This window comes from Ahaetulla prasina, chromosome 14 (genome assembly GCF_028640845.1).
Source record: "Ahaetulla prasina isolate Xishuangbanna chromosome 14, ASM2864084v1, whole genome shotgun sequence".
NCBI lineage: Eukaryota > Metazoa > Chordata > Lepidosauria > Squamata > Colubridae > Ahaetulla > Ahaetulla prasina.
Genome location: NC_080552.1, coordinates 17,833,963 through 17,859,580, shown reverse-complemented (window position 1 = coordinate 17,859,580; position 25,618 = coordinate 17,833,963). Strand labels below are relative to the sequence as shown.

The window sequence follows — 25,618 nt, the reverse complement described above, 5'->3', positions numbered from 1 at the left end:
GAACATTCAAAAATGGATCACAAATACCATTGACAGGTGCTAATGGTTGATACGGGTTGCTGCCAGCGTCCTAGGTATCAAACAAGTACCTTCTTAAGATGTACGATGTTCCAAGTAGCGCAGTTTTTTGCAGTTCCGCTGGTGTTATTGCAGGAAGCTGCAATTTGTTGATGTATCTTATAAAATTCTTGGACATGGTACCAAGTGCCCTGATGACAATGGGTATCACTGTTGTTGTTATTATTATTATTATTATTATTGACTTGATCATAATTAGGGTTATCAAATGTGTGATGACTGTGGTTGCTCACACAATCAGTTTCATCACTGGAGGGGGGGGCTTGTCTGAAATAGGATAGGGTCTCCTGCTTATGCAGGGGGCTGGACTAGAAGACCTCTATTTTTTTTTTATTTGCATTTATATCCCACCCTTCTCTGAAGACTCAGGGCAGCTTACACTATGTTAGCAATAGTCTTCATTCTATTTGTATATTTATATACAAAGTCAACTTATTGCCCCCAACAATCTGGGTCCTCATTTTACCTACCTTATAAAGGATGGAAGGCTGAGTCAACCTTGGGCCTGGTGGGACTAGAACCTGCAGTAATTGCAGGCAGCTGCTGTTAATAACAGACTGCATTAGCAGTCTGAGCCACAGACCTGGCTAATGGGTCTGTGAATAGAGCTGGTCCCTTCCAGCTCTATTCTGATTGATTGATTGATTGATTTTCTTCTTTTGGAGAATAATAGGTAGTCCTTGACTTACAATAGTTTGTTTAGTGACCGTTCGAAGTTACAACAGCACTGAAAAACCTGACTTATGACCAGTGGTGGGATTCAGCCAGTTCTCACCACTTCGGGAGAACCGGTTGTTAACTTTCTGAGCAGTTTGGTAAACTGGCTGTTGGAAGAGATCATTAGGGCAGAGAACCAGTTGTTAAATGACTTGAATCCCACCACTGCTTATGACCGTTTTCACACTTACGACTATTGCAGCATCCCCATGGTCATGTGATCAAAATCCAGACACATGGCAACTGGCTCATATTTATGGCAACTGCAGTGTCCCATGAACATGTGATCCTCTTTTGCGACTTTCTGACAACCAAAGTCAATGGGGAAACCAGATTCATTTACCAACCATATTACTAACTTGAACAATTGCGGTGATTCACTGAACAACCTTGGCAAGAAAGGCCATAAAACGGGGCAAAAATTCACTTCATGCCTCACTTAGCAAGAGAAATGTTGGGTTCAGTCGTGATCGTAAGTCAAGGACTACCTGTACCAAGGAATCCAATAAAATTAGGTCAGGTAAATACACCGCCCGGTAATTCAAAAGCCTTTTCTGGTAAGTGAAGGATGCATGGGAACAGGCATATATCTGGAGATGTTTTTAAAAGCCTGCTTGTGTCAAAAATGAGAAACGAATACGAATGAGAACAGCTAACTTTATTTTATCATTTGCATTGCACCTAAATAAGAAATGCGTTCCTGCTGCTAATATAGCATTCAGATCAATTATTTTATTTAAATGTGGATGGTACCTCAATGTGATAAAATTATGCAGCTTTAATCCTATTAAAGCTCAGCAAGCCTGGTTTTTGCTGAAAACGATGTTCTTTTTTTTTTTTTTTTGGATCTGGTAGAAAATATGCTTTTTAATTTGTATGAGTATTCAATAGGATGTCCTTTTTTTTTTAAAAGCCATATTTTACGCAGGAGGCATCTGTGTCAAGCTAATGGGGCCATCCATTTCCCAGGGGAATGTGCAGTTCAGAAACTCAGCAAACAGAGAGGTGATTAATTAAATCACATCTTCCTGGAAATTGAACATTATACTATAGCTGAAGCCTTCTGTTTTTTTTCACGAACTGTAACAAAAATTTACAATAGACGCTCCTGTTCACTTTGATCTCTTCACTCATTTGTAGTTCCTACGAACTTCCTAGAGGATTTTTCAATCACCTGTCAAAACCCAACATTTCAAAAAATGAGTGCCTGCTATTTAAAGGCGCTTGGAAAAAATCTGAATTTTTGTGAAATTAACCAGCACTGTTCTACATTCACACATCTTTTAATCATGTTTTTTCTTCTTCTCAAGAGCAGAAGGATTTGTGCAGGAGACATAGAACTGGGGATGATCTGTAGTGCTAATTCAGCGGGAAGTCTTTTTTTCTGTTTTTTGAGATAAGCAGGAAACGTAGGGTGTCTACACCATTTTGATAAGCTCCTATGAGTTGGCAGTGCTCATTAGGACATGTTTTTTTCTCTCTTATCTTTCTCTCTCTTTCTGTCCTCTGTCTCTCTCTTTTTCTGTCCTCTGTCTCGCTTTCTCTCCCTCTTTCTTTCCCTCCCTCTCTCTTTCTTTCTGTTCTCTCTCTCTTTCTCTCTCCCTCTCTTTCTCTCTCCCTCTCTTTCTCTCTCTCTCTGTCCTCTCTCTCTCTTTCTTTCTTTCTCTCCTTCTCTTTCTCTTCCTCTTTCTATCTTTCTCTCCTTCTCTTTCTGTCCTCTCTCTATCTCCAGTGGTGGGATTGAGGTAATTTAAAAACCGGTTCTCTGCCCTAATGATTTCTTCCAACAACCAGTTTGCCAAACTTCTCAGAAAGTTAACAACCGGTTCTCCCGAAGTGGTGCGAACTGGCTGAATCCCACCCACTGTCTATCTCCCTCTTTCTTTCTGTCTGTCTCGTTTTCTCTTTTTCTCCCTCCCTAACTTTTCTCTCTCTATCATCTTCCTCTCTCTCTCTCTTCTCTCCTTTCTATCTTTCTCTCTCTTTCTTTCTCCTTCTTTCTCTCCTTCTCTCTTTCTTTCTCTCTTTATCTCCTCTCTCTTTCTCTCCTCTCTCTCTCTCTTTCTGTCCTCTGTCTCGCTTTCTCTCCTCTTTCTTTCCCTCCTCTCTCTTTCTTTCTGTTCTCTCTCTCTCTCCCTCTCTTTCTCTCTCCCTCTCTTTCTCTCTCTCTCTGTCCTCTCTCTCTCTTTCTTTCTTTCTCTCCTTCTCTTTCTCTTCCTCTTTCTATCTTTCTCTCCTTCTCTTTCTGTCCTCTCTCTATCTCCAGTGGTGGGATTGAGGTAATTTAAAAACCGGTTCTCTGCCCTAATGATTTCTTCCAACAACCAGTTTGCCAAACTTCTCAGAAAGTTAACAACCGGTTCTCCCGAAGTGGTGCGAACTGGCTGAATCCCACCCACTGTCTATCTCCCTCTTTCTTTCTGTCTGTCTCGTTTTCTCTTTTTCTCCCTCCCTAACTTTTTCTCTCTCTCTATCATCTTCCTCTCTCTCTCTCTCTTTCCCTCTTTCTAACTCTCCCTCTTTCTTTCTCCTTCTTTCTCTCCTTCTCTCTTTCTTTCTCTCTCTTTATCTCCCTCTCTCTCTTTCTCTCCCTCTTTCAAACTCCCTCTTTTTCTCCCTTTCTATCTTTCTGTCTTTCCCTCTCTTTTTCTCTCCCGCCCCCTCTCTATCTTCCTCTCCCTCTTTCTCTCCCTCTCTTCTCTCCCTTTCTATCTCCCTCTCCCTCCCTCTTCCCCTCCCGCCCTTCCAAAGCTCCAGCTTGGCCACGCCCCTCGGCGGCCCCTCCCCGGCGCGTGCGCGCGCGCCCCGCAGCGCCCCCTGGCGCCCGACGGCGGGGAAGGGCGCCTGTGATCCCCGTGTGACCCAGAGCCGCGCCGGCCGCGGAGGCCCGGATGCAGGAGGCCGGGCGGAGCGGGGACGTCATTGTTCCCCGACACGGGCGAAGCAGGAGGCGGAGGCGGAGCAGGCGGGCGGGCTGAGGCCAAGAGCGACCCGGCAGCGCCGAGCCAGGTAACTGGAGCGGCGGGAAAAACGGGCCGGCGAGGAGAGGCGGGCGGGACAAGGACGCTAGGCCGACGCCGGCCTGCACAGCCCGGCCCGGCCCGCCCCCCTGCTGAGGCGGGAGCGCCCCCCCCGCCCCCTCCTCCTCCCCAGGCCCCGCCCCCTCCTCCTGCCCACCCCTCCCTCCCTCCCTCCCACGCGGGGAGGGGGGCAATTCGGGCGCCCTTCCTGGGGGGGCCTGAGGGCCTCGGGAGGGACCCTCCTCCTCCTCCTCCTCCTCCTCCTCCTCCTCCTCCTCCTCCAGGGCTGGTGGGGGTCGCTTCAGGGGAGGGAGGTGTGTCTCCGCGCGCGGGCGGGGTCTCTTCGCGCTGCCCCCTCCTTCCTTCCCTCCCCCGTGATTTGGCGGGCTTCCTCCTGGCGGCTCTTCCTCCTCCTCCCCGGCCTGCTGGGGATGATGGGCTTTGCAGGGCAGCCGCCGAGGGAAGAGCGGGGGTCCCCTCTGGCCGGCCGCTGACCTTCCTTCCTTCCTTCCCCGCCCCCGCCCCCCCCACTCGCTTACCTGCCGCAGCGAACAATGAGCGCACCTGGATGGCGGATTTGGGGCCGCTGATTTGTCTCCGTTGCCCAAGCCGCGGTTCTCCCGTCGGTGGGAGCCTTCGCCTGCCCGGCCCCTTCGGAGGCTGCCCCCGGGCCGTTGCTAGAGAGGGAGGCCGGCCCGGGTGTCTCCATCCTGGGCTGCGGGTCCGCGGAGTCTCCACGTGCGGGCACAAAGGTCTGCAGGGAGGGATCTTGTTTACAGGGAGGGATCTTGTTTACAGGGAGGGATCTTGTTTGCAGGGAGGGGTCTTGTTGGCACAGAGGGATCTTGTTTGCAGGGACGGATCTTGTTGGCAAAGAGGGATCTTGTTTGCAGGGAGGGATCTTGTTGGCAAGGAGGGATCTTGTTGGCAAAGAGGAATCTTGTTTGCAGGGAGGGGTCTTGTTTGCACAAAGGGATCTTGTTGGCAGGGAGGGATCTTGTTTACAGGGAGGGATCTTGTTGGCACAGAGGGATCTTGTTTGCAGGGAGGGGTCTTGTTGGCAAAGAGGGATCTTGTTTGCAGGGAGGGATCTTGTTGGCAAAGAGGAATCTTGTTTGCAGGGAGGGATCTTGTTTGCACAAAGGGATCTTGTTGGCAGGGAGGGATCTTGTTTACAGGGAGGGATCTTGTTGGCAGGGAGGGAGGTGTCTCCGCGCGCGGGCGGGGTCTCTTCGCGCTGCCCCCTCCTTCCTTCCCTCCCCCGTGATTTGGCGGGCTTCCTCCTGGCGGCTCTTCCTCCCTCCTCCCCGGCCTGCTGGGGATGATGGGCTTTGCAGGGCAGCCGCCGAGGGAAGAGCGGGGTCCCCTCTGGCCGGCCGCTGACCTTCCTTCCTTCCCCTCTCTCTCTCACTCTTCCTCTCCCTCCCTCCCTCCCTCCCTCCCTCCCTGTTGCTAAGGGAGACATTCGTTAAGCGAATTTTGCCCCCTGTTTTATGACCTTTCCTGCCGCGGCTGTTAAGTGGATCGCTGAAGTTGCCAATCACACGGTAAGGTTAAGTGAATCTGGCTTCCCCATTGATTTTGCTTGCCGGAAGGTCGCAAAAGGGGATCACATGACACCCCACCCCCGGGACACTGCAACCGTCATAAGTGTGAGTCAATTGCCAAGCGGCTGAATTTTGATGGTGAGACTGTGTGGAGGCTGCCACCGTCATAAATGTGAGTCAGTTGCCAAGCATCCAAATTTTGATGGCGGGACCGTAGGGATGCTGCAAGTGTGAACATGGTCAAAGAGAGCTCTTCTTTGCAAAGACAGCTTGTGGGTTGCTTGTTTGGTTCCAGTAGAAGCATCCTCCCTCCCTGTTGCTAAGCGAGACATTCGTTAAGCGAATTTTGCCCCTGTTTTATGACCTTTCCTGCCGCGCTGTTAAGTGGATCGCTGAAGTTGCCAATCACACGGTAAGGTTAAGTGAATCTGGCTTCCCATTGATTTTGCTTGCCGGAAGGTCGCAAAGGGGATCACATGACCCCTGGACAACCGTCATAAGTGTGAGTCAATTGCCAAGCGGCTGAATTTTGATGGCGGGACCGTAGGGATGCTGCAAGTGTGAACATGGTCAAAGAGAGCTCTTCTTTGCAAAGACAGCTTGTGGGTTGCTTGTTTGGTTCCAGTAGAAGCATCCTCCCTCCCTGTTGCTAAGCGAGACATTCGTTAAGCGAATTTTGCCCCTGTTTTATGACCTTTCCTGCCGCGGCTGTTAAGTGGATCGCTGAAGTTGCCAATCACACGGTAAGGTTAAGTGAATCTGGCTTCCCATTGATTTTGCTTGCCGGAAGGTCGCAAAGGGGATCACATGACCCCTGGACAACCGTCATAAGTGTGAGTCAATTGCCAAGCGGCTGAATTTTGATGGCGGGACCGTAGGGATGCTGCAAGTGTGAACATGGTCAAAGAGAGCTCTTCTTTGCAAAGACAGCTTGTGGGTTGCTTGTTTGGTTCCAGTAGAAGCATCCTCCCTCCCTGTTGCTAAGCGAGACATTCGTTAAGCGAATTTTGCCCCTGTTTTATGACCTTTCCTGCCGCGCTGTTAAGTGGATCGCTGAAGTTGCCAATCACACGGTAAGGTTAAGTGAATCTGGCTTCCCATTGATTTTGCTTGCCGGAAGGTCGCAAAGGGGATCACATGACCCCTGGACAACCGTCATAAGTGTGAGTCAATTGCCAAGCGGCTGAATTTTGATGGCGGGACCGTAGGGATGCTGCAAGTGTGAACATGGTCAAAGAGAGCTCTTCTTTGCAAAGGCGGCTTGTGGGTTGCTTGCTTGGTTCCAGTAGAAGCATCCTCCCTCCCTGTTGCTAAGGGAGACTATTTACGTCAATTTTGCCTCATTTTACGACCTTTCTTGCCACGGTTGTTGAATGAATCACTGCAATTGTTTAAGTTAGTCATGGAGTTGTTAAGTGAACCTGGCTCCTCCCTTGACTTTGCTTGTCAGAAAGTTACAAAATGATCACATGACCCCCTGGACAACCGTCATAAGTGTGAGTCAATTGCCAAGCGGCTGAATTTTGATGGCGGGACCGTAGGGATGCTGCAAGTGTGAACATGGTCAAAGAGAGCTCTTCTTTGCAAAGACAGCTTGTGGGTTGCTTGTTTGGTTCCAGTAGAAGCATCCTCCCTCCCTGTTGCTAAGCGAGACATTCGTTAAGCGAATTTTGCCCCTGTTTTATGACCTTTCCTGCCGCGCTGTTAAGTGGATCGCTGAAGTTGCCAATCACACGGTAAGGTTAAGTGAATCTGGCTTCCCATTGATTTTGCTTGCCGGAAGGTCGCAAAGGGGATCACATGACCCCTGGACAACCGTCATAAGTGTGAGTCAATTGCCAAGCGGCTGAATTTTGATGGCGGGACCGTAGGGATGCTGCAAGTGTGAACATGGTCAAAGAGAGCTCTTCTTTGCAAAGGCGGCTTGTGGGTTGCTTGCTTGGTTCCAGTAGAAGCATCCTCCCTCTCTCTCTTTCTTTCTCTATGGCGGGGTCTCAACCTTGTCAACTTTAAGCCTGATCTGGGAGTTGAAGTCCACCAGGCTTAAAGTTGACAAGGTTGAGACCCCTGCTCTGTGGTATCTCAGGCCTGAGTTGGCATTCCCGTTTTCTCTTTTCTTCCCCTCTCTCTCTCTCTCTCTTTTTTTCTCTCTCTCACTCTTCCTCTCCCTCCCTCCCTCCCTCCCTCCCTCCCTGTTGCTAAGGGAGACTATTTACGTCAATTTTGCCTCATTTTACGACCTTTCTTGCCACGGTTGTTGAATGAATCACTGCAATTGTTTAAGTTAGTCATGGAGTTGTTAAGTGAACCTGGCTCCTCCCTTGACTTTGCTTGTCAGAAAGTTACAAAATGATCACATGACCCCCTGGACAACCGTCATAAATATAAACTATGGACCAGTTGCCAAGCATCCAAATTTTGATGGCGGGACCGTAGGGATGCTGCAAGTGTGAACATGGTCAAAAGAGAGCTCTTCTTTGCAAAGACAGCTTGTGGGTTGCTTGTTTGGTTCCAGTAGAAGCATCCCTCCCTCTCCCTCTCTCTCTCTTTTCTTTTCTTCTTCCCCACCCTTGACCTCCTTTCGTTGAGCACTTCTGAATTATTTTGTCTCCTACCTCAAGTGCAGTTGTCACTTGAATGCTCCCACTGTATTTATTGCTCCCTGTTTTTGAGTCACCCCTATTTTGAGCAAATAAAGCCCACTTCTCCTTTAGTTTGTCAGCAGCCTTCTTTCTTTCTTTCTTTCTTTCTTTCTTTCTTTCTTTCTTTCTTTCTTTCTTTCTTTCTTTCTTTCTTTCTTCCCCTCTCTCTCTCTCTCTCTCTCTTTCTTTCTCTATGGCAGGGGTCTCCAACCTTGTCAACTTTAAGCCTGATCTGGGAGTTGAAGTCCACCAGGCTTAAAGTTGACAAGGTTGGAGACCCCCTGCTCTGTGGTATCTCAGGCCTGAGTTGGCATTCCCCGTTTTCTCTTTCTTCCCATTTGTGAAATGCCGCAGCAGATGCCACCGGATTCAGACAAAGGTAGTGAATTTTTCTCCTGCGTGAAATTTTGCTGCGTGACGTGTAGAGATGAAGTTGCTTTTCCCTTTAATGCAAGTGATACAGTTCAGGCACAATAAATTGGTAATAATCGATAATATACCAAGATATTAATATACCAAGTAATATATTTGGTAATATATAACCAAGGTAATATACAGATCGTCCTCGACTTCTAACCAAAATTCCTGTTGCTAAGCGAGACATTCGTTAAGCGAATTTTGCCCCCTGTTTTATGACCTTTCCTGCCGCGGCTGTTAAGTGGATCGCTGAAGTTGCCAATCACACGGTAAGGTTAAGTGAATCTGGCTTCCCCATTGATTTTGCTTGCCGGAAGGTCGCAAAAGGGGATCACATGACACCCCACCCCCGGGACACTGCAACCGTCATAAGTGTGAGTCAATTGCCAAGCGGCTGAATTTTGATGGTGAGACTGTGTGGAGGCTGCCACCGTCATAAATGTGAGTCAGTTGCCAAGCATCTGAATTTTTACCATGTGATGCTAACTGTTGTAGGTGTGATGAAGAAGAGTCATGTCGCTTTTTTCAGTGCTGTAACTTTGAACAGTCACTAAATGAACAGTTGCAAGTCGAGGACTACCTGTAACTGAGAATGGGATGGGGAATATAATTTTTCCTTCCCACAAAAAATACACGCCTGTCAGATGTTTCAGTAACATTAGTTTCCAGGACTAAAGGAAATTGACTTTTTATAGATGGTCTGCTTGCTTTCTCTATAGACCGAGTTGCTTTATAGAAATGTTAGCCTCTGTTGGCATAAATAATTCCTCGTAACTATGAAACTGCGACCGTAAATCTACCTCAAAATTGCCCTCAAACACACAAAATATTCTTTGCAAGTTAATTGCTTTTTCAGGCAAGCCCGGTGAGATCGGATCCGTTAAGAGAACCCGCTAACTTAGTTGTAAAAAGTGGTTGTTAAATTGGAAAGGTTCAGGCTACAGATCAAAGCTGGGAAAAGAATTAGAAGCACTTAAAAAATGAAACGGTTTAGAATCAAAAGTAGAGAACCGTGCGCTGTTTTACTTAAAAATAGAACTAGTGTAAGTGGGAGGGGGCGGTTTTTTTTGATAGAAGTTCACATTCACCCACATCTCGGTCCCTAAAATAATTCTAGGTTTCTAATTAGAGATCTAATGGGTTTTATTCCGGCATTTGTTCTACTGTAAGATGTGTTCTGTTGAATAGAATAGAATGACAAGAGTTGGAAGGGACCTTGGAGGTCTTCTAGTCCAGGGGTCGGCAACCTGAAACACTCAAAAGAGCCACAAAGGTCCTAACCAGAAGCCTCCCCCCCCCCCCCGGTTCAATTCTGGAGCTGACCAGAAGTCCTGGTTCCCTACCATAATGTCTCCTCCTAGCATGGCGTCTGTTTTCTCTACCTGTCCTAACCTAAAGCCCTATCAATTGTGGAGCCGACCAGTGACAGGGAGCCGCAGCAGAGGGATGAAAGAGCCACAAGCGGCTCCAGAGCCACCGGTTGCTGACCTCTGTTCTAGTCCAACCCTCTGCTTAGGCAGGAAACCCTGCCTATACCATTTCAGACAAATGGTCTTGTTTGCAAAGAGGGATCTTGTTTGCAGAAAGAGGTTGCTTACTTGTAGGTTGCTTACTTGGTAGAAGCATTCCTCCCTTTCTCTCTCTCTCTCTCTCTCTCTCTCTCTCTCTCTCTCTCTCTCTCTCTCCCTTCCTCTTCCTCTCGCCCCCCCCTCCCTTTCTGTTGCTAAGGGAAACTTTGTTACATGAAGGTCATAAAATGGGAGCAAAGCTCACTTAACAAATGTCTCATTTAACAACAGAAATTTTGGGCTCCATTGTCACAAGTCAAGGATTACCTGCACTTGTCCGCTTACATCCTCATAATAAAGAGTCCAGTGGATTCAAACCACCTTGTACATTGTCCTAAACTCTTAATATATTTGGTTTGATTTTAATTCATCAGCTAATCAACCTAACTATTGTAGTGTACAATATAAACGATGGTTCGTGGGGACCTTTTGAGAGGCTCCAGCATAGCATTTCAACTTTCTGGAGGGTTCAAGAAAGCGGCGTTACCACAAGAGATGTGACTGAAAATGTGAAGCTTGGGACGGGGTGTGATTTAAGGATGAAAACAGGGATAGTTTTGAAAAGGAAACCATTACCACTCATTCCCCTTAAAACCTCTCCAAACTGGTCCAGACAGGAGAGGTTTTAATGGTGGGTTGCCTTGGAAGAAAATTCACAACCATTCCAAGCCTTTAAAATATATATATTTTATAAATACATAAAATAAATATTATAAATTTTTAAAAAAACTTCAGCACACAACACACAAAAATCAAAAAATCACACTGTAAAATCAGTCACTTTGCAAATGCTGTAAGATTTGGGGCCTGGGGGAACTCACTGATTTGCCCATAGCTGTTTTACAACTTAGTAAAAACTTGCGAATCAGGTTAGTAGGGACCTGTTCAGGAAACCATGGTTTAAAAAAAACAAACAGGTGTGATGTTTGAAGCGTATCTTCTGTTTCATTCAGCTTCTTCTCAAGCTCTCACACAGTTTTGTGGTATGGGGAAACATACCTGCAGGGCTGGCTTTAGGCTAAGGCTGAGAGCAGCCGAGCATAGGGATTGTGCCTCTATTTCCAAATTACTCTAAAAATATAAATCTTTGCATCAGCGGGAGATGTGGTGCTATCAGTCAATGTGGGCGAAGGATGCCAGGAAGCCTTGAGTGGGCCCTATATGTGTGTGTGTGTGTGTGTCTTGGCATTTTCGGGTTTTTTTCCGTGTAAGGTTGAGAGTATCTTGGCGACGTTTTGACGAGGTCTCATTCATCATCTTCAGGTTGGTGTCTTTGGCTTCCTGCTTCTCGAGCAAAGAGTGTTCGGAGCTGCCGTCTCTCTATAAATACTAACCCTAACCCGCTCACAGCAACACTCCCCACCTCGACCAATCTGCAAACACCCACTCCATCTACCAATCAAGATGCAACCACACAGCCAGCCAACCCGCTCACAGCAACACTCCCCACCTCCCCACCAGTATTTATAGAGAGATGGCAGCTCCGACCACTCTTTGTTCGAGAAGCATGAAGCCGAAGACACCAGCCTGAAGATGATGAGTGAGACCTCGTTGAAACGTCGCCAACATACTCTCAACCTTACGTGGGAAAAGATCCGAAAATGCCAAGACCTACATACCTATACCCATGAAAACCTACAAATATATATGTATATATTTGTTTTCTGAGATTTTCGCGGGTGTTTGTATGTAGGTCTTTGGTTATTCGGGTTTTCTCCCGCGTAAAATTGGAAGTGTCTTGGCGACGTTTCGACGAAGTCTCATTCATCATCTTCAGGCTTCGGCAAGCTGCAATCACACATTGCTCCCAAAAGCAGGAAGCCTGAAGATGACGAATGAGACTTTGTCAAAACGTCGCCAAGACACTTCCAATTTTACGCGGGAGAAAACCCGAATAACCAAAGACCTACACACACACACACACACATATCTGTCTGTCTGTCTTTGATTATTCAAGTTTTCTCCCGCATAAAATTGGAAGTGTCTTGGCGACATTTCGACGAAGTCTCATTCGTCATCTTCAGGCTGGTGTTTACAGCTTCGTGCTTCTAGGAGCAATATGAGATCGCAGTTATTTCTTCCTTCTAACTGCTAGTGGGGGTTTGAACTGATTGGTTGGGAGCTTGGCCGTGTTCTGATATATATATGGATATATATATACACACACATATATACATATGCATATACATATACATACATACCTTGGCAACTTTAAGCCTGGGGGACTTCAACTCCCAGAATTCCCCAGCCAGCTTTGCTGGCTGGGGCATTCTGGGAGTTGAAGTCCCCCAGGCTTAAAGTTGCCAAGGTTGGGGACCCCTGTTTTAAAGTCTGAACATTCCTGAAAAAGAGAGTGGGAAAGGGCTGTTGGATAACTCCCCCCCCCCAATTTTTTCCCCAAGTCTTTTTCATAAGGAAGCTAATTTCCAGCAAACAAAAGAGAGAGTCCGCTTTCTCTGAGGTCAGCTTACTGGGAAGTGAATCCTATTGCTGATGGTTTTAAACTCTAGGTATGTTTGCAAGGATTGGTGGAATCCCTGTTGGGAAACACAGAAATTGTGTAACAAATTTACTTGGTATTTGGCTTTCAACTCCCTTCCAGTCACTGTTAGCTGATTAAGAGAGATAAATATTTCCAGTTTGGTGGTTTGTTTGTTTTTTTGGTTTTTTTTTTGTTTTGAAGAGAGTCACTTGGACTGTAGCTTAAGGTTCAGTTTTCATATTCTCCCCTTTTCCTTTTTTTTTTTTTTTTTGATAGATAGAATTCTTTATTGGCCAAGGGTGATTGGACACACAAGGAATTTGTCTTTGGTGCATATGCTCTCAGTTTACATAAAAAAACAAGATACATTCGTCAAGAATTATAAGGTACAATGCTTAATGATAGTCATAGGGTACAAATAAGCAATCAGGAAACGATATCAATATAAATTGTAAGGATACAAGCAACCAAGTTACGGTCATACAGTCATAAGTGGAAGGAGATGGGTGATGGGAATGATGAGAAGATTAATAGTAGTGCAGATTTAGTGAATAGTTTGACAGTGTTGAGGGAATTATTTGTTTAGCAGAGTGATGGCCTTTGGGAAAAAACTGTCCTTGTGTCTAGTTGTTCTGGTGTGCAGTGCTCTATAGCGTCGTTTTGAGGGTAGGAGTTGAAACAGTTCATGTCCAGGATGCGAGGGATCTGTAAATATTTTCACGGCCCTCTTTTTGACTCATGTAGTATACAGATTCTCAATGGAAGGCAGGTTGGTAGCCATTGTTTTTTTCTGCAGTTCTAAGTATCCTCTGAAGCCTGTGTCTGTCTTTTGTATTTTAATCATTGAAGTCATGTTTTGAACCCTTCTTTCATACAGGAGAGTCCCAGCGTAGTCCTCTACTTACGACCAGAATTGAGCCCAAATTTTCTGATGTTCAGCGAGATAGTTGTTGAGTTGAGTTTTGCCCCATTTCTTGCCACGGTTGTTATGTGAATCTGTCTGCCCCATTGACTCGCTTGCCAGAAGGCGATCACTTGACCCGGGGACACTCTCATCGTCATAAGTACGAGTCAGTTGCCATGCAGCCGAATTATGGTCACGAGACCGTGGGACTGCTGCAACGGTCTTAAAGTATGGAAAACAGCCACAAGTCACTTTTTTCAGTCCAGTTGTAATTTCCAACGGTCACTAAAACAATCACTGCAAGTCCATCACTACCTGTATTTGTGGTCGGATTCTGCGTTGTGCGTTGTCTGCAGGCAAATTATTTCAGCAGTTGACAATTCTCGGTTCTCTCCCAGGGTGGGTTTGATTTAAATCAGGTCAGTTTAAATCACGATTTAAATCACGATTTAAATCACTAGTAAAAAGGCTTGATTTAAATCAACTCGATTTAAATCATAATTTTTAAAGAACAGCGGTCAATCTCTGCTGTGAAATTGTGTGCATGCATCGATGCAGTGCATGTTATCTCAGCTTGCACAGCTTAATTGAATGAGTTTAATTGAATGAACTCATTGAATGAGTTTACCAAAAAAACGTAAATATTGTCGAATATATAGCCTCTTGCTACATAACTAAGCTCCATTTCATGCTGAACAAACTAAATTATGAATGTATCTTAAATAGAAAACTATCTTTAGATAGATTTTTACTCCAAAAGCATTTTATTAAAATAAATTTCATAAAAATCAAAAAATCCAATTTAAAAATCCGGTTTAGCTCAGGCTGGTAAGGCCTGTTATTAAGAACACAAAGCCTGCAATTACTGCAGGTTCGAGCCCGGCCCAAGGTTGACTCAGCCTTCCATCCTTTATAAGGTAGGTAAAATGAGGACCCAGATTGTTGGGGGGGCAATAAGTTGACTTTGTAAAAATATACAAATAGAATGAGACTATTGCCTTATACACTGTAAGCCGCCCTGAGTCTTCGGAGAAGGGCGGGGTAGAAATGTAAACAAAACAAAAAAATCAAACAAATTTGATTTTTTTGATTTTTTTTAAATCAATTTTTATCCACTCTATTCTCTCTTATTACTAGTCTCGCTCCAGGCACTTCTGGAAGGATGAATTTTGGCTTGTTATCTTCTCTGCTGCTTGTTTTGGAGTTTGTGTGTGTGCTTTTCTTCTGTAAACAAATTTCCTAGATGACTTGCAAGCGAACCCTTAACTAGCAATTCCTTTAATTAGCAATTCCGTAATGGGCTCCTTTGTAAAACGAGGCTCTTCTTATATCCCAATTTGCCTCTTTTCTCTTTCTCTTTCTTTTTCTTTTTTGTACATTGTACCTTTCCTAGTTAATGGGGAAAGGAGAATTCCTCTTGAGATGTGCTTTCATTGCTGTTGGATGAAGAGCAAACAGCCTCACGCAGGAAATGAGTAAATCCTTGAGCATGTTGGTGCAGAGGCTTCTTTCTCAGTCGGATTTTTGTTCTCCAATTGTGCAAGTTTGGTAATTTGAGAGCCTTATAATTCCGTGAAGGCAATGCAATTTAATAAGGATTTCGGAGAACGTGCGGTTTTCCTGGAGCAAGGAGAGCTGTTAAATGTTAATTTATTTAATCTTGACTCCTGTGAAGAAAAAAAACAACAACACTTCCGCTATGCATCCATTCTTAAATCTGAACCACAGGCCCTTTTTAATCAGTTGAGCCATCAGGACTTTGAAAATTTTTCCTGATTTCACAGTAAGGATTGTTTTTCGCTGGGACCAGTCCTTCTAACCTGATTTTTGAAAGTGATCAAAGGGTGCCTTTCCAAAAATTTTCTGGAGTTCTTTCCGGCTCAACCTAGAGACGCCGGAATCTCAGATTTCGGCATTGAAAGGAGTTATTCTGCTCGCAAGCCAAGATCCCTTCTCCTTGCCAGCTGCAAAGAGATCAGTTTCGGGGAAATGATCATCCGTATTGAAATAAGCAAACCCTCCACCTCACAATGGCTTAAAACAGGGGTAGACTTTGTTGACTTCCAACTCCCAGAGTTCCTCGGTCAGCGTGGCTGGCCGGAGAATTCTGGGAGTTGAAGTCCACAAGCCTTAAACTTGCCAAAGTTGGACACCCCCAGCTTAAAAACTAGGCTACGACCTGAAACAAATTCCCACTCCCCCATGAAGTTCACAAAGTCATCTGACAGCAAACGATTTGCCTTCATGGAATTGAATTATTATAAAAAACTAATTCCATTTCAGCCTCCTTTCCTTTTTTTTCCAGCCCCGGGGTCTGCTCTAAAAGCTTAAACATTAATAAGTAGGTTTTAAAACAATGAGTAACCCTTAACTACCTCCCCACCCCAATCGGGGGGGGGAAAAAGGGGGGAAATTCTTACACAAGCAAGCTTATACAAGTTGATTCTGCTGCTTGTTCTTCAGCTTTAACAGTTGTAGCTCTTTGATAGTAGGTTATTTTACACAGTATATTTCAGTTTTCGTGGGCCAGGGTCCCTTTGAGAAAAGGATCTTTTGAATAAGTCCGGGGGGGAAAGAGGGAGATCTTATTGGTTTCCTTGGATCCTCAACTTCCTTGATGCTGAGGTTTTCCAGTGGAATGATTCCTCTGGGATCTTTGTCCTAGGAATTTGTGGAAAAAAAGAATATCCAGTCAACCAGTTGAAGTAGCTTGGCTGTGGAAGAAGTGACATTATTATTGACATCTACAAACCATCCCATAAGGAAGGCTGAGTGCCAAAGAATCGAGGTCTTTGAACTCTGGTGCTGGAGAAGATTTTTACAAGTCCCTTAGACTGCAAGGCCATCCAACTGGTCAGTCCTAGAGGACATCAACCCTGACTGCTCTTTAGAAGGCCAGATCCTGAAGAGGAAATGCAAATCCTTTGGCCACCTAATGAGAAGGGAGGACTCCCTGGAGAAGAGCCTAATGCTGGGAACAATGGAGGGCAAAAGAAGAAGGAGACGGCAGAGAACGAGGTGGCTGGATAGAGTCCATTTAAGCTCACGCTGATTGCTTAAATGGACTCCAGAGGATGGTAGAGGACAGGAAGGCCTGGAGGAACATTGTCCATGGGATCATGATGGGTTGGACATGACTTCGTGACTAACAACAAGAACAAATTTATGTCTCAAGTGAGAATTCTGGACTAATTTGTGGGGTGATAAATTGGTTGGTTGTCCATGGTACGTTGAGTCTTCCCCAACACCAATGTTCAAAGGCACCCACACTCTTTCTCTCCTGGTTCTTCAAAGTCCAGCTTTTGCTTTCGTGGAGAATATTATTGCTTGCGCTATTCCAAACTTTTGTAAGTCAACATCATGGAATTCGAATATATATATTTTTTCCTCTGAGATTCTTCATGGCAGTTCTACCAAGTCCTAATCTTTGGCTTGGTTCTTCTCTGCTTGTTCCTTTCCTCTCCTCTCCTCTCCTCTCCTCTCCTTTTTCCTTTCCTTTCTCCTTTCCTTTCCTTTCCTTTCTTTTCCTCTCCTCTCCTCTCCTCTTTTTTTCCTTTTCCTTTCTCCTTTCCTTTCCTTTCCTTTCCTTTCTTTTCCTTTCCTCTCCTCTCCTCTCCTCTCCTCTCCTTTTTCCTTTCCTTTCCTTTCCTTTCCTTTCCTTTCCTTTCCTTTCCTTTCTTTTCCTCTCCTCTCCTCCTCCTCTCCTCTCCTCTCCTCTCCTCTCCTCTCCCCTTTCCTCTCCTCTCCTCTCCTTTTTCCTTTCCTTTCTCCTTTCCTTTCTTTTCCTTTCTTTTCCTCTCCTCTCCTCTCCTCTCCCCTTTCCTCTCCTCTCCTCTCCCCTTTCCTTTCCTTTCCTTTCCTTTCCTTTCCTTTCCTTTCCTTTCCTTTCCATTACTTTATTGAGGGTTGATCATGAAAGTCACCCACTGTCTGCCACTTCAGTATCTTAACTGTCAATTCTAAGGCTGATTGTTGTAGCTATTTGGTCTTCTTTATATTTCATGTTAGTTCCATTTTTCACTGTGCTCACTTGACTTTTATTTGAGTGTCTCCAATTGTTTCTGCCGATCTGGTGTGATCACTCAGAATGGATGCATTCTGAGTCATGTTATTTAAACGCTGCCGTTACCTTGCAGGATTGAAAAAAGCACACCTTTTATCTTGCCTCACCTGCCCCTCTGGAACAGCATCTTCCCATGATACATATAGGAACGTATATGTATACATATACACTTACCAAATGTCCTAGAAATCTCTCAGGCCCAGCTGGAATTGGGGTATTGGTGTAATCCCTGACCATTTTTCCCCCCCGGAGGTTATTTTGTTTGTTTTTATCCTGTTCCCTTTATAAAAATTACCTTTTTTTAAAAGAAAAGAATTGTAAGCTGCCTGCAGAGTTTGTAAATAAAGAAACCCGCAGATTGTAACTCCAAGTCGCTTAAAAAAAAGGGGGGGGGGATAAAATAGAATTTTTTAAAGGCAAATAAAAAACACAGACTACACTTACAACCAATCCCAAGTCCTATTCCCAACCTCTGCCAAACGAGCTTGTCCCGACAGCATATAAAGGTAGTACTCGGTTTACAACCGTTCCCTTAGTGACCATTCGGAGTTACGACGGCCCTGAAAGAAAGGTGACCTACGACCATTTTTCACACTTACACAACCGTTGCAGCGCCCCCACAATCACGCGATTTACATTCGGACGCTGGGCAACCGACTCACATTTATAATGTTTGCCGACCGTCTGACAAGCAAAGTGAACGGGGAGGGGGTGGCTTCACTTAACAACCGTGTTACACCTTTAACAGTGCAGTGATTCGCTTAACAAGTGCGGCAAGGCGAGTCCGTAGAATGGGTGGCAAAGCTCACTTAACAAATCACTCAGCCACGGAAATTTGGGGGCTGAAATGGCGGTCGTACGGCAAGGACTGCCTGGCCGTTAGTTGTGCATCCGTTTATTCCCTTGCTCTTCAAGTGACTTAGGTGTGCGTGTGTTCCAAGCGGGGGCTGGGCTGTTGTTGGGTAAACCGACAGAATATTAAGTTGACCAGTAAAACATGGAGGCCTGCCTTTCCCTGGACATTGAATAAATTGGTTTAATTTTCTCTAGCGGCCAGTAAACCGAGGTAAGTCGTCTCCCGTTTTCATAGCTGTCGTGGCCGCTTCTCTGGGGGACCGAGTTAAATATTACTGCTAAGTCCTTGGCTAAAAACAGTCATTTAATAACCATTAAAAGTTTCAATAGAAAAGCTACTCCTAAGCCATCCTCAAAAGGTAGAATCTGCGGCCTTCTGCGGCGGCCACATGGTCACATTACTGGCGCAGCAGGCAAACCGGCTCGCATTTACGACCAGCTGCTGTTCACAGTGTTTGGTGGGGTGATTTCTGGCACAACCCCCCCCCCCACGCCCATTTAAGGGAAAGGATTTGCCTTAAGGACCCTGTGGTTGCTTAACAATCCTTTTGCTGACTCCTCTTAACAGGGTCATAAAGAGAGACTTAATATTAAGCCCAGTCACTAGCAAGGGCTTTTGACTGATACTTTGGTCTTCCTTCTGGTTGTTGTAAGTCTGTATTGGGGGGGTGAAAGGAGGATTTAACTGTATTTTGATGTTATTTTATTGACGGGATTAAGTTACTTAAACCCAAGTTGTCCCTCTGCCTGGCTGCTCGCCTTCCTCTCCCCCACCTCACTCACCTGCCGCAGTGAAAAATTATTATTATTATTATTTATTAGATTTTTATACCGCCCTTCTCCCGAAGGACTCAGGGCGGTGAACAGCCAAGTAAAAACAATTAGTACATAGACAAAATTAAAAACATATTAAAAAACTAATTATAAACTGGCCCATTAAAATTAACACTAAAATAAGCAATCCTAAAACCCCTCTTAAAATTTCCTCAAGCTAGCCCCGCACGGTGGAATAGGAAAATCTTGAGCTCGCATTTAAAAGACCGGAGGTCGAGGAGTTGACGCAACCCCGGAGGCAACTCATTCCATAGGGCTGGAGCCCCCACAGAAAAGGCTTTTCCCCCTGGGGGCCGCCAGTCGACATTGTTTGATAACCACACCTGGGTCAGGCTTGGGAGTGAGGGGACAGTGAAGATTTGTCTTGGTGCAATCCACGTTTCTCCCATCACTGGGAGCCAAGCGCAGGAGGCTTCTTCACCTGCAGAGCATTTTTTGAAAGGTGCCCTCAGGCCTTCCTAGGGACGCCGCCCCGGGTGCATCTATCGTTGTGGTGGTAAGTCTGTAATGGATAAAAGGATGAGCATTTGCAACTAGTTGCAGCATCCTTTAACCATGATTTACTATCTTTCGGAGTGGTTTCTGGCCAAAAAAACCAAACCCCACAACCCCACGCCCATTTAAGGGAAAGGATATACCTTAAGGACTGTGTGGTTACTTAACAATCCTTTGCTGACTCCTCTTAACAGGGTCATAAAGAGAGACTTAATATTAAGCCCAGTCACTAGCAAGGGCTTTTGACTGATACTTTGGTCTTCCTTCTGGTTGTTGTAAGTCTGTATTGAGCGTAAAAGGATGAGGGTTTCACTGTGTATTTGATGCTATTTTATTGACGTTACTAAGTAGCACAAACATCCACAGTTATGTTTGTAATATCTAATTGGAAGTCATTTGGGCGATTTTTCGTTACTTTTTTTTTTTTAATGCTATTTTAAAAATCCACAGCACTGAGTTCTTGGAGAAACAAATGCTACTCCATCGCTATGAGATATAGTTTTCATAAGCTTTCGCTAAGTTTTGCTTTCTGTTTTTTTTTTAATGCCTACTGCTCTTTCAAAACTATATGAAGACTCAATAGCCTAAATACTGAAAACAAAACGATAGAGAATAACAGAGTTGGAAGGGATGTGTCCTATTAATGATCATTCTTTGTTAGCGGCACTTAACAGTTTGTCCCAGTAAAACCACAGGGGTCTGGGTGGGGAATTCTGGGAGTTTGAATCCCGCAAATCTTAATATAACATAATAGCAGAGTTGGAAGGGACCTTGGAGGTCTTCTAGTCCAACCCACTGCTCATGCAGGAAACCCTACACCACTTCAGACAAATTGGTTATCCAACTTCTTAAAAACTTCCAGTGTTTGAGCATTCACAACTTCTGGAGGCAAGTTGTTCCACTGATTAATTCTTTTGTCAGGAAATTCCCCCTTAGTTCTAAGTTGCTTCTCTCCTTGATTAGTTTCCACCCATTGCTTCTTGTTCTACCCTCAGGTGCTTTGGAGAATAGCTTGACTCCCTCTTCTTTGGGGCAGCCCCTGAGATATTGGAAGGCTGCTATCATGTCCCGCCATGTCCTTCTTTTCATCAGACTAGACATACCCAGTTCCTGGAACCGTTCTTCATGTGTTTTAGCCTCCAGTCCCCTAATCATCTTGGTTGCTCTTCTCTACACTCTTTCTAGACATCTTTTTTACATCGCGGCGACCAAAACTGAATGCGGTATTCCAAGTGTGGCCTTACCAAGGCATTATAAAGTGGCACTAACACTTCACGTGATCTTGATTCTATCCCTCTGTTTATGCAGCCTAGAACTGTGTTGGCTTTTTTGGCAGCTGCTGCAACACGGCTGGCTCATATCTAAATGGTTGTCCACTAGGACTCCGAGATCCCTCTCACAGTTGCCAAGGTTGGACACCCTGATGTAGAGGAAAAGAGATTGCGTTCTCCTTCTCTTTTAAATGAACCAAATCCTTTTCTTCTGCTTCTTCTTCATTCCGCTCTTATTTCTCTGTAGTCTGGAACATCTGCTCCTTCTGTCACATGCCCTATATATATATATATATATATATATTTTCTGAGGTTTTCGCGGGTGTTTGTATGTAGGTCTTTGGTTATTCGGGTTTTCTCCCACGTAAAATTGGAAGTGTCTTGGCGACCTTTCGATGAAATCCCATTCGTCATCTTCAGGCTAGGTGTTTACAGCTTCGTGCTTCTAGGAGAAGCTGTAAACTTTTCTCCTAGAAGTACGAAGCTGTAAACACCTAGCCTGAAGATGACGAATGAGATTTCGTCGAAACGTCGCCAACACACTTCCAATTTTACGCGGGAGAAAACCCGAATAGCCAAAGACCTACACACACACACACTTATTTATTTATTTATTTATTTATTTATTTATTTATTTGATTTCTATACCGCCCTTCTCCCGAAGGACTCAGGGAGGTGTACAGGCAAGAATAAAACAGACGGTACAATATACAAATTTAAAATGCAGTTAAAAAACTTATTTTAAAATTGGCCTGAGAAGTAAAATATATAATAAGCTAAAAAACCCCATTTAAAATTAATTTCTAAGAATTTAAAAATTTGTTAAAATCAATTTAAGCCAGCCCCGCGCGAATAAAAAGATGTGTCTTCAGTTCGCGACGGAATGTCCGAAGGTCAGGTATTTGGCGTAAACCCGGGGGAAGTTCGTTCCAGAGTGTGGGAGCCCCCACAGAGAAGGACCTTCCCCTGGGGGCCGCCAGCCGACATTGCTTGGCGGACGGCACCCTGAGAAGTCCCTTTCTGTGAGAGCGTACGGGTCGGTGGGAGGCATACGGTAACAGCAGGCGGTCCCGTAAGTACCCGGGCCCTTATTTATTTATTTATTTATTTATTTATTTATTTTCCCCCGGCATTTCTTTTCTTTTCCAGAGATGAACCATGACCATAGTTGACAAGACGTCCGAGTCCTCCAAGGCCTCTGCTTCTGAGAAGCAACCTTTCAACTCTGTGGCACCAGCTTCCGGTGACATGGACTCAGGGTCTACAGGATGGGTCGCCGTCTCTTCTTCGTTAGAGGCTCCGAAACACAAGATCTCGTTGGAGCCAGTGCCTGGAGCCGCACTGTATTCCAGTACATCGGGACCAGATAAATGCAAGCCTTCCACCAAAGAGCTGGGTAAGTGATGAAACCACGTTTCAAAGCACAGAGAAACCCCTTTAAAAGCGTTACGTCCTGGGGGGGGCTCTCTGAGCTTGGTTCTTTTCTTGCAGGTGTTTTGATTACCAAACTAGGTAACGTCATCAGTGCTAGAAGTGGGGAGGGTTTTGTGGGGAGGAGGAAGAGGGGAAGGAGGTGGAGGATTAGAAGGGGAAGGGGAAGGACTGAGGGGTCCTTGGTGCCCTCTGAACTTGGTTCTTTTCTTGCAGATGTTTCATTACCAAACTAGGTAACCTCATCAGTGATGGAAGGGAGTGGAGTTTGTAGTGAGAGGAGGAGGAGAAGGAGGGGAGGGGAAGGAGAAGGCCTGTGGGGTCCTTGGTGTTCTCTGAGCTTGGTTCTTTCCTTGAAGACATTTCACTACCACGCTACATAATATCATCAGTGCTAGAAGGAGGTTTGTGGAGAGGAGGAGAAGGGGAAGGACTATGAGTCCTTGGTGCTCCCTGAGCTCGGTTTATTTTCTAGCAGACTAGGTACCATCAAGGTTAGGAACCTCATTTAAATCCCGAGCTACAAATATTCTCCTTTAAATTATTACGTTATTCCTACACTAGTTATTTGCAAGTGCTATCTTGGGCAAATCCTCTGGGTTGTTTTTTTTTTTCTTTCCTACAAAAATAAAACGATAACGCTATCCAATAGTGTTTTATCAAGGCAAAAAAAAAAAAACATTTTAAAAAGTTGCAGTACAGGTAATCCTCACCTTACAACTATCTATTTAGTGACCGTTTGAAGTTACAACAGCATTGAAAACAAGTGACCTATGGCTGGTTTTTAAGAAGAGATTGAACGACCAAATTTGTCTGAAATGGTGGTATAGAGCCGTGATGGCGAATTTATGGCACGCGTGCCGGAAGTGGCACGCAGAGCCATTTTTCCGGGCACATGAACTGTCACCAACTCACCTGCAGCTGCGCATGTTTCTGCGCCCCATCTGGTGTTCGGGCCTCCGGTGCGCATGTGCGCAATTCAGGGGACCCGGCTGGTCTTCGGAGCTCTCCTGCACATGCACGTTTGTGCATACGCACAAGAGTACTGGTGCACAGCACGCACATGTGCAGATGATGTTTGCGCGTGGGCATTGCGTGCACAAAAACCAAGCATGTGCACAGATGGTGCCATTGCGAGCGCAGCGCACAGGCGCCTGCGAAAGCTGTGCACATGCGCAGATGGTGTGGTTGTGCGCGCAGCGCATGGGGGAGCTGTGCGTTAGCATGGATGGCACGCGTGCCGGAAGTGGCACGCAGAGCCATTTTTCCGGGCACATGAACTGTCACCAACTCACCTGCAGCTGCGCATGTTTCTGCGCCCCATCTGGTGTTCGGGCCTCCGGTGCGCATGTGCGCAATTCAGGGGACCCGGCTGGTCTTCGGAGCTCTCCTGCACATGCACGTTTGTGCATACGCACAAGAGTACTGGTGCACAGCACGCACATGTGCAGATGATGTTTGCGCGTGGGCATTGCGTGCACAAAAACCAAGCATGTGCACAGATGGTGCCATTGCGAGCGCAGCGCACAGGCGCCTGCGAAAGCTGTGCACATGCGCAGATGGTGTGGTTGTGCGCGCAGCGCATGGGGGAGCTGTGCGTTAGCATGGATGGCACGCGTATGCGCAAAGCACATACCTGTTCGGTAAAAGGTTCACCAGCACTGGTATAAAGTTTCTTGCCTGAGCAGGTGGTTGGGATGAGAAGACCTCCAAGGTCCCTTCCAACTCGGTTACTCTGTTCTGTTAATTTTTTCCCCCACTTAACTGGGGCGAAATGTTCCCGGTTCGAACTGAATCGCCCGATCCGATAGCGATGGCGCCGGGTGGTTCGGAGAACCAGTAGCAAAAATCCCTCCCCCCCCCCACTTCCCCCCATGCACAGCTGAGCAGCATGATCATTAGAGGGTTGTTTCTTTTTTTACTTTTAAAAGCATTTCTTCTTTGGCTGAAAAAATGCTTTTAAAAGTTAAAAAAAAAACCCTTTGATGATCGCGCAGCTCAGCTGGGATCGTCAGCCGAAGAGGTTGTAAAAAAAAATGCTTTTAAAAGGCTCTGACGATCCCAGCTGAGTTGCCTGATCATCAGAGGCTTTTAAAAGCATTTTTTTGGCAACCTCTTTGGCCGAAGAGGTTGTAAAAAATGCTTTTTTAAAATAAATAAATAAAAAAGGGTTGGCCATGCCCACCCAGTTACATTACCACCCACCCACCCCAAACCACGTCCACAGAACCGGTAGTAACAAAAAATTTTTTAAAAAAATTTGAATTTATATCCCGCCCTTCTCCGAAGACTCAGGGCGGCTTACACTGTGTTAAGCAATAGTCTTCATCCATTTGTATATTATATACAAAGTCAACTTATTGCCCCCAACAATCTGGCTCCTCATTTTACCTACCTTATAAAGGATGGAAGGCTGAGTCAACCTTGGGCCTGGTGGGACTTGAACCTGCAATAATTGCAAACAACTGTGTTAATAGCAGACAGACTTAGTCTGCTGAGCCACCAGAGGCCCTTATTTTACATTTCACCCCTTGTTGCCCTTAACCATAATTATTTCCTTAATCTCTTCAATTCCTGACAGTTATTGGTGATGGGATTGCGGCGCCTCAGAAGGTCCTGTTTCCGGCAGAGAAGATTTGCTTAAAATGGCAAAAGATGCATCGGGTTGGAGCTGGTCTCCAAAATCTCGGCAACACCTGTTTTCTGAACTCTGCTCTGCAGTGTCTGACATACACCCCTCCCCTCGCCAACTACATGCTCTCCTACGAACACTCCAAAACCTGTGAGTATGTTTTTATTATTTCATTTCCTCCTAACTGTTTAAAAAAAAGAAAGAAAGAAAGCCAGCGTTGGAAAGCCATCGTCTTCAAAAAAGGTGGTTCCTTGGTCGGGGGTTGGCTTCTGTTTTTTTTTCTCCCCCGAATAAGGTAGGAACAGCAGGGCAGGTGTTTCTCTACAGGTAATCCCCAATGGCCGTAATTGAGCCCAGAATTACGGTCGTAAGTTGTGCGAGTAGTTAACGGTCGTGAAGTGAATTTACTGCAGTTTTATTTATTTATTTATTTATATTTATTTTATTTATTTTGTCACAACATCATACAAAAAGATTATATAGTATATACACATATAAACATATATAGGAAGAAGAAAAGAAAAACAATAGGACAGGAACGGTAGGCACGTTTGTGCGCTTATGCACGCCCCTTATGGTCCTCTTAGGAATGGGGTGAGGTCAATAGTAAGTTTTTGGTTAAAGCTTTTAGGATTATGGGAAGAGACCACAGAGTCAGGTAA

The 25,618-nt window shown here is 45.3% G+C and overlaps 1 protein-coding gene across 5 annotated transcripts in view; it reads left to right on the top strand.

Annotated features, from left to right (window-relative positions):
• The first annotated feature begins 3,648 nt into the window (after positions 1–3,648).
• Positions 3,649–25,618, top strand: part of USP42 (ubiquitin specific peptidase 42) — a 47,734-nt gene continuing 25,764 nt past the window's right edge. For 2 of the 5 annotated variants that reach the window (XM_058157579.1, XM_058157577.1), the window contains exons 1-3: positions 3,649–3,804; positions 22,043–22,289; positions 24,906–25,106. In XM_058157579.1, coding sequence (XP_058013562.1) covers positions 22,052–22,289; positions 24,906–25,106 — 439 coding nt within the window. In that variant the 5' untranslated portion in view covers positions 3,649–3,804; positions 22,043–22,051. Of the gene's footprint in view, positions 3,805–17,228; positions 18,505–22,042; positions 22,290–24,905; positions 25,107–25,618 lie in introns of those variants that run through there. The other 3 variants (XM_058157581.1, XM_058157580.1, XM_058157578.1) reach the window with 2 other exon arrangements.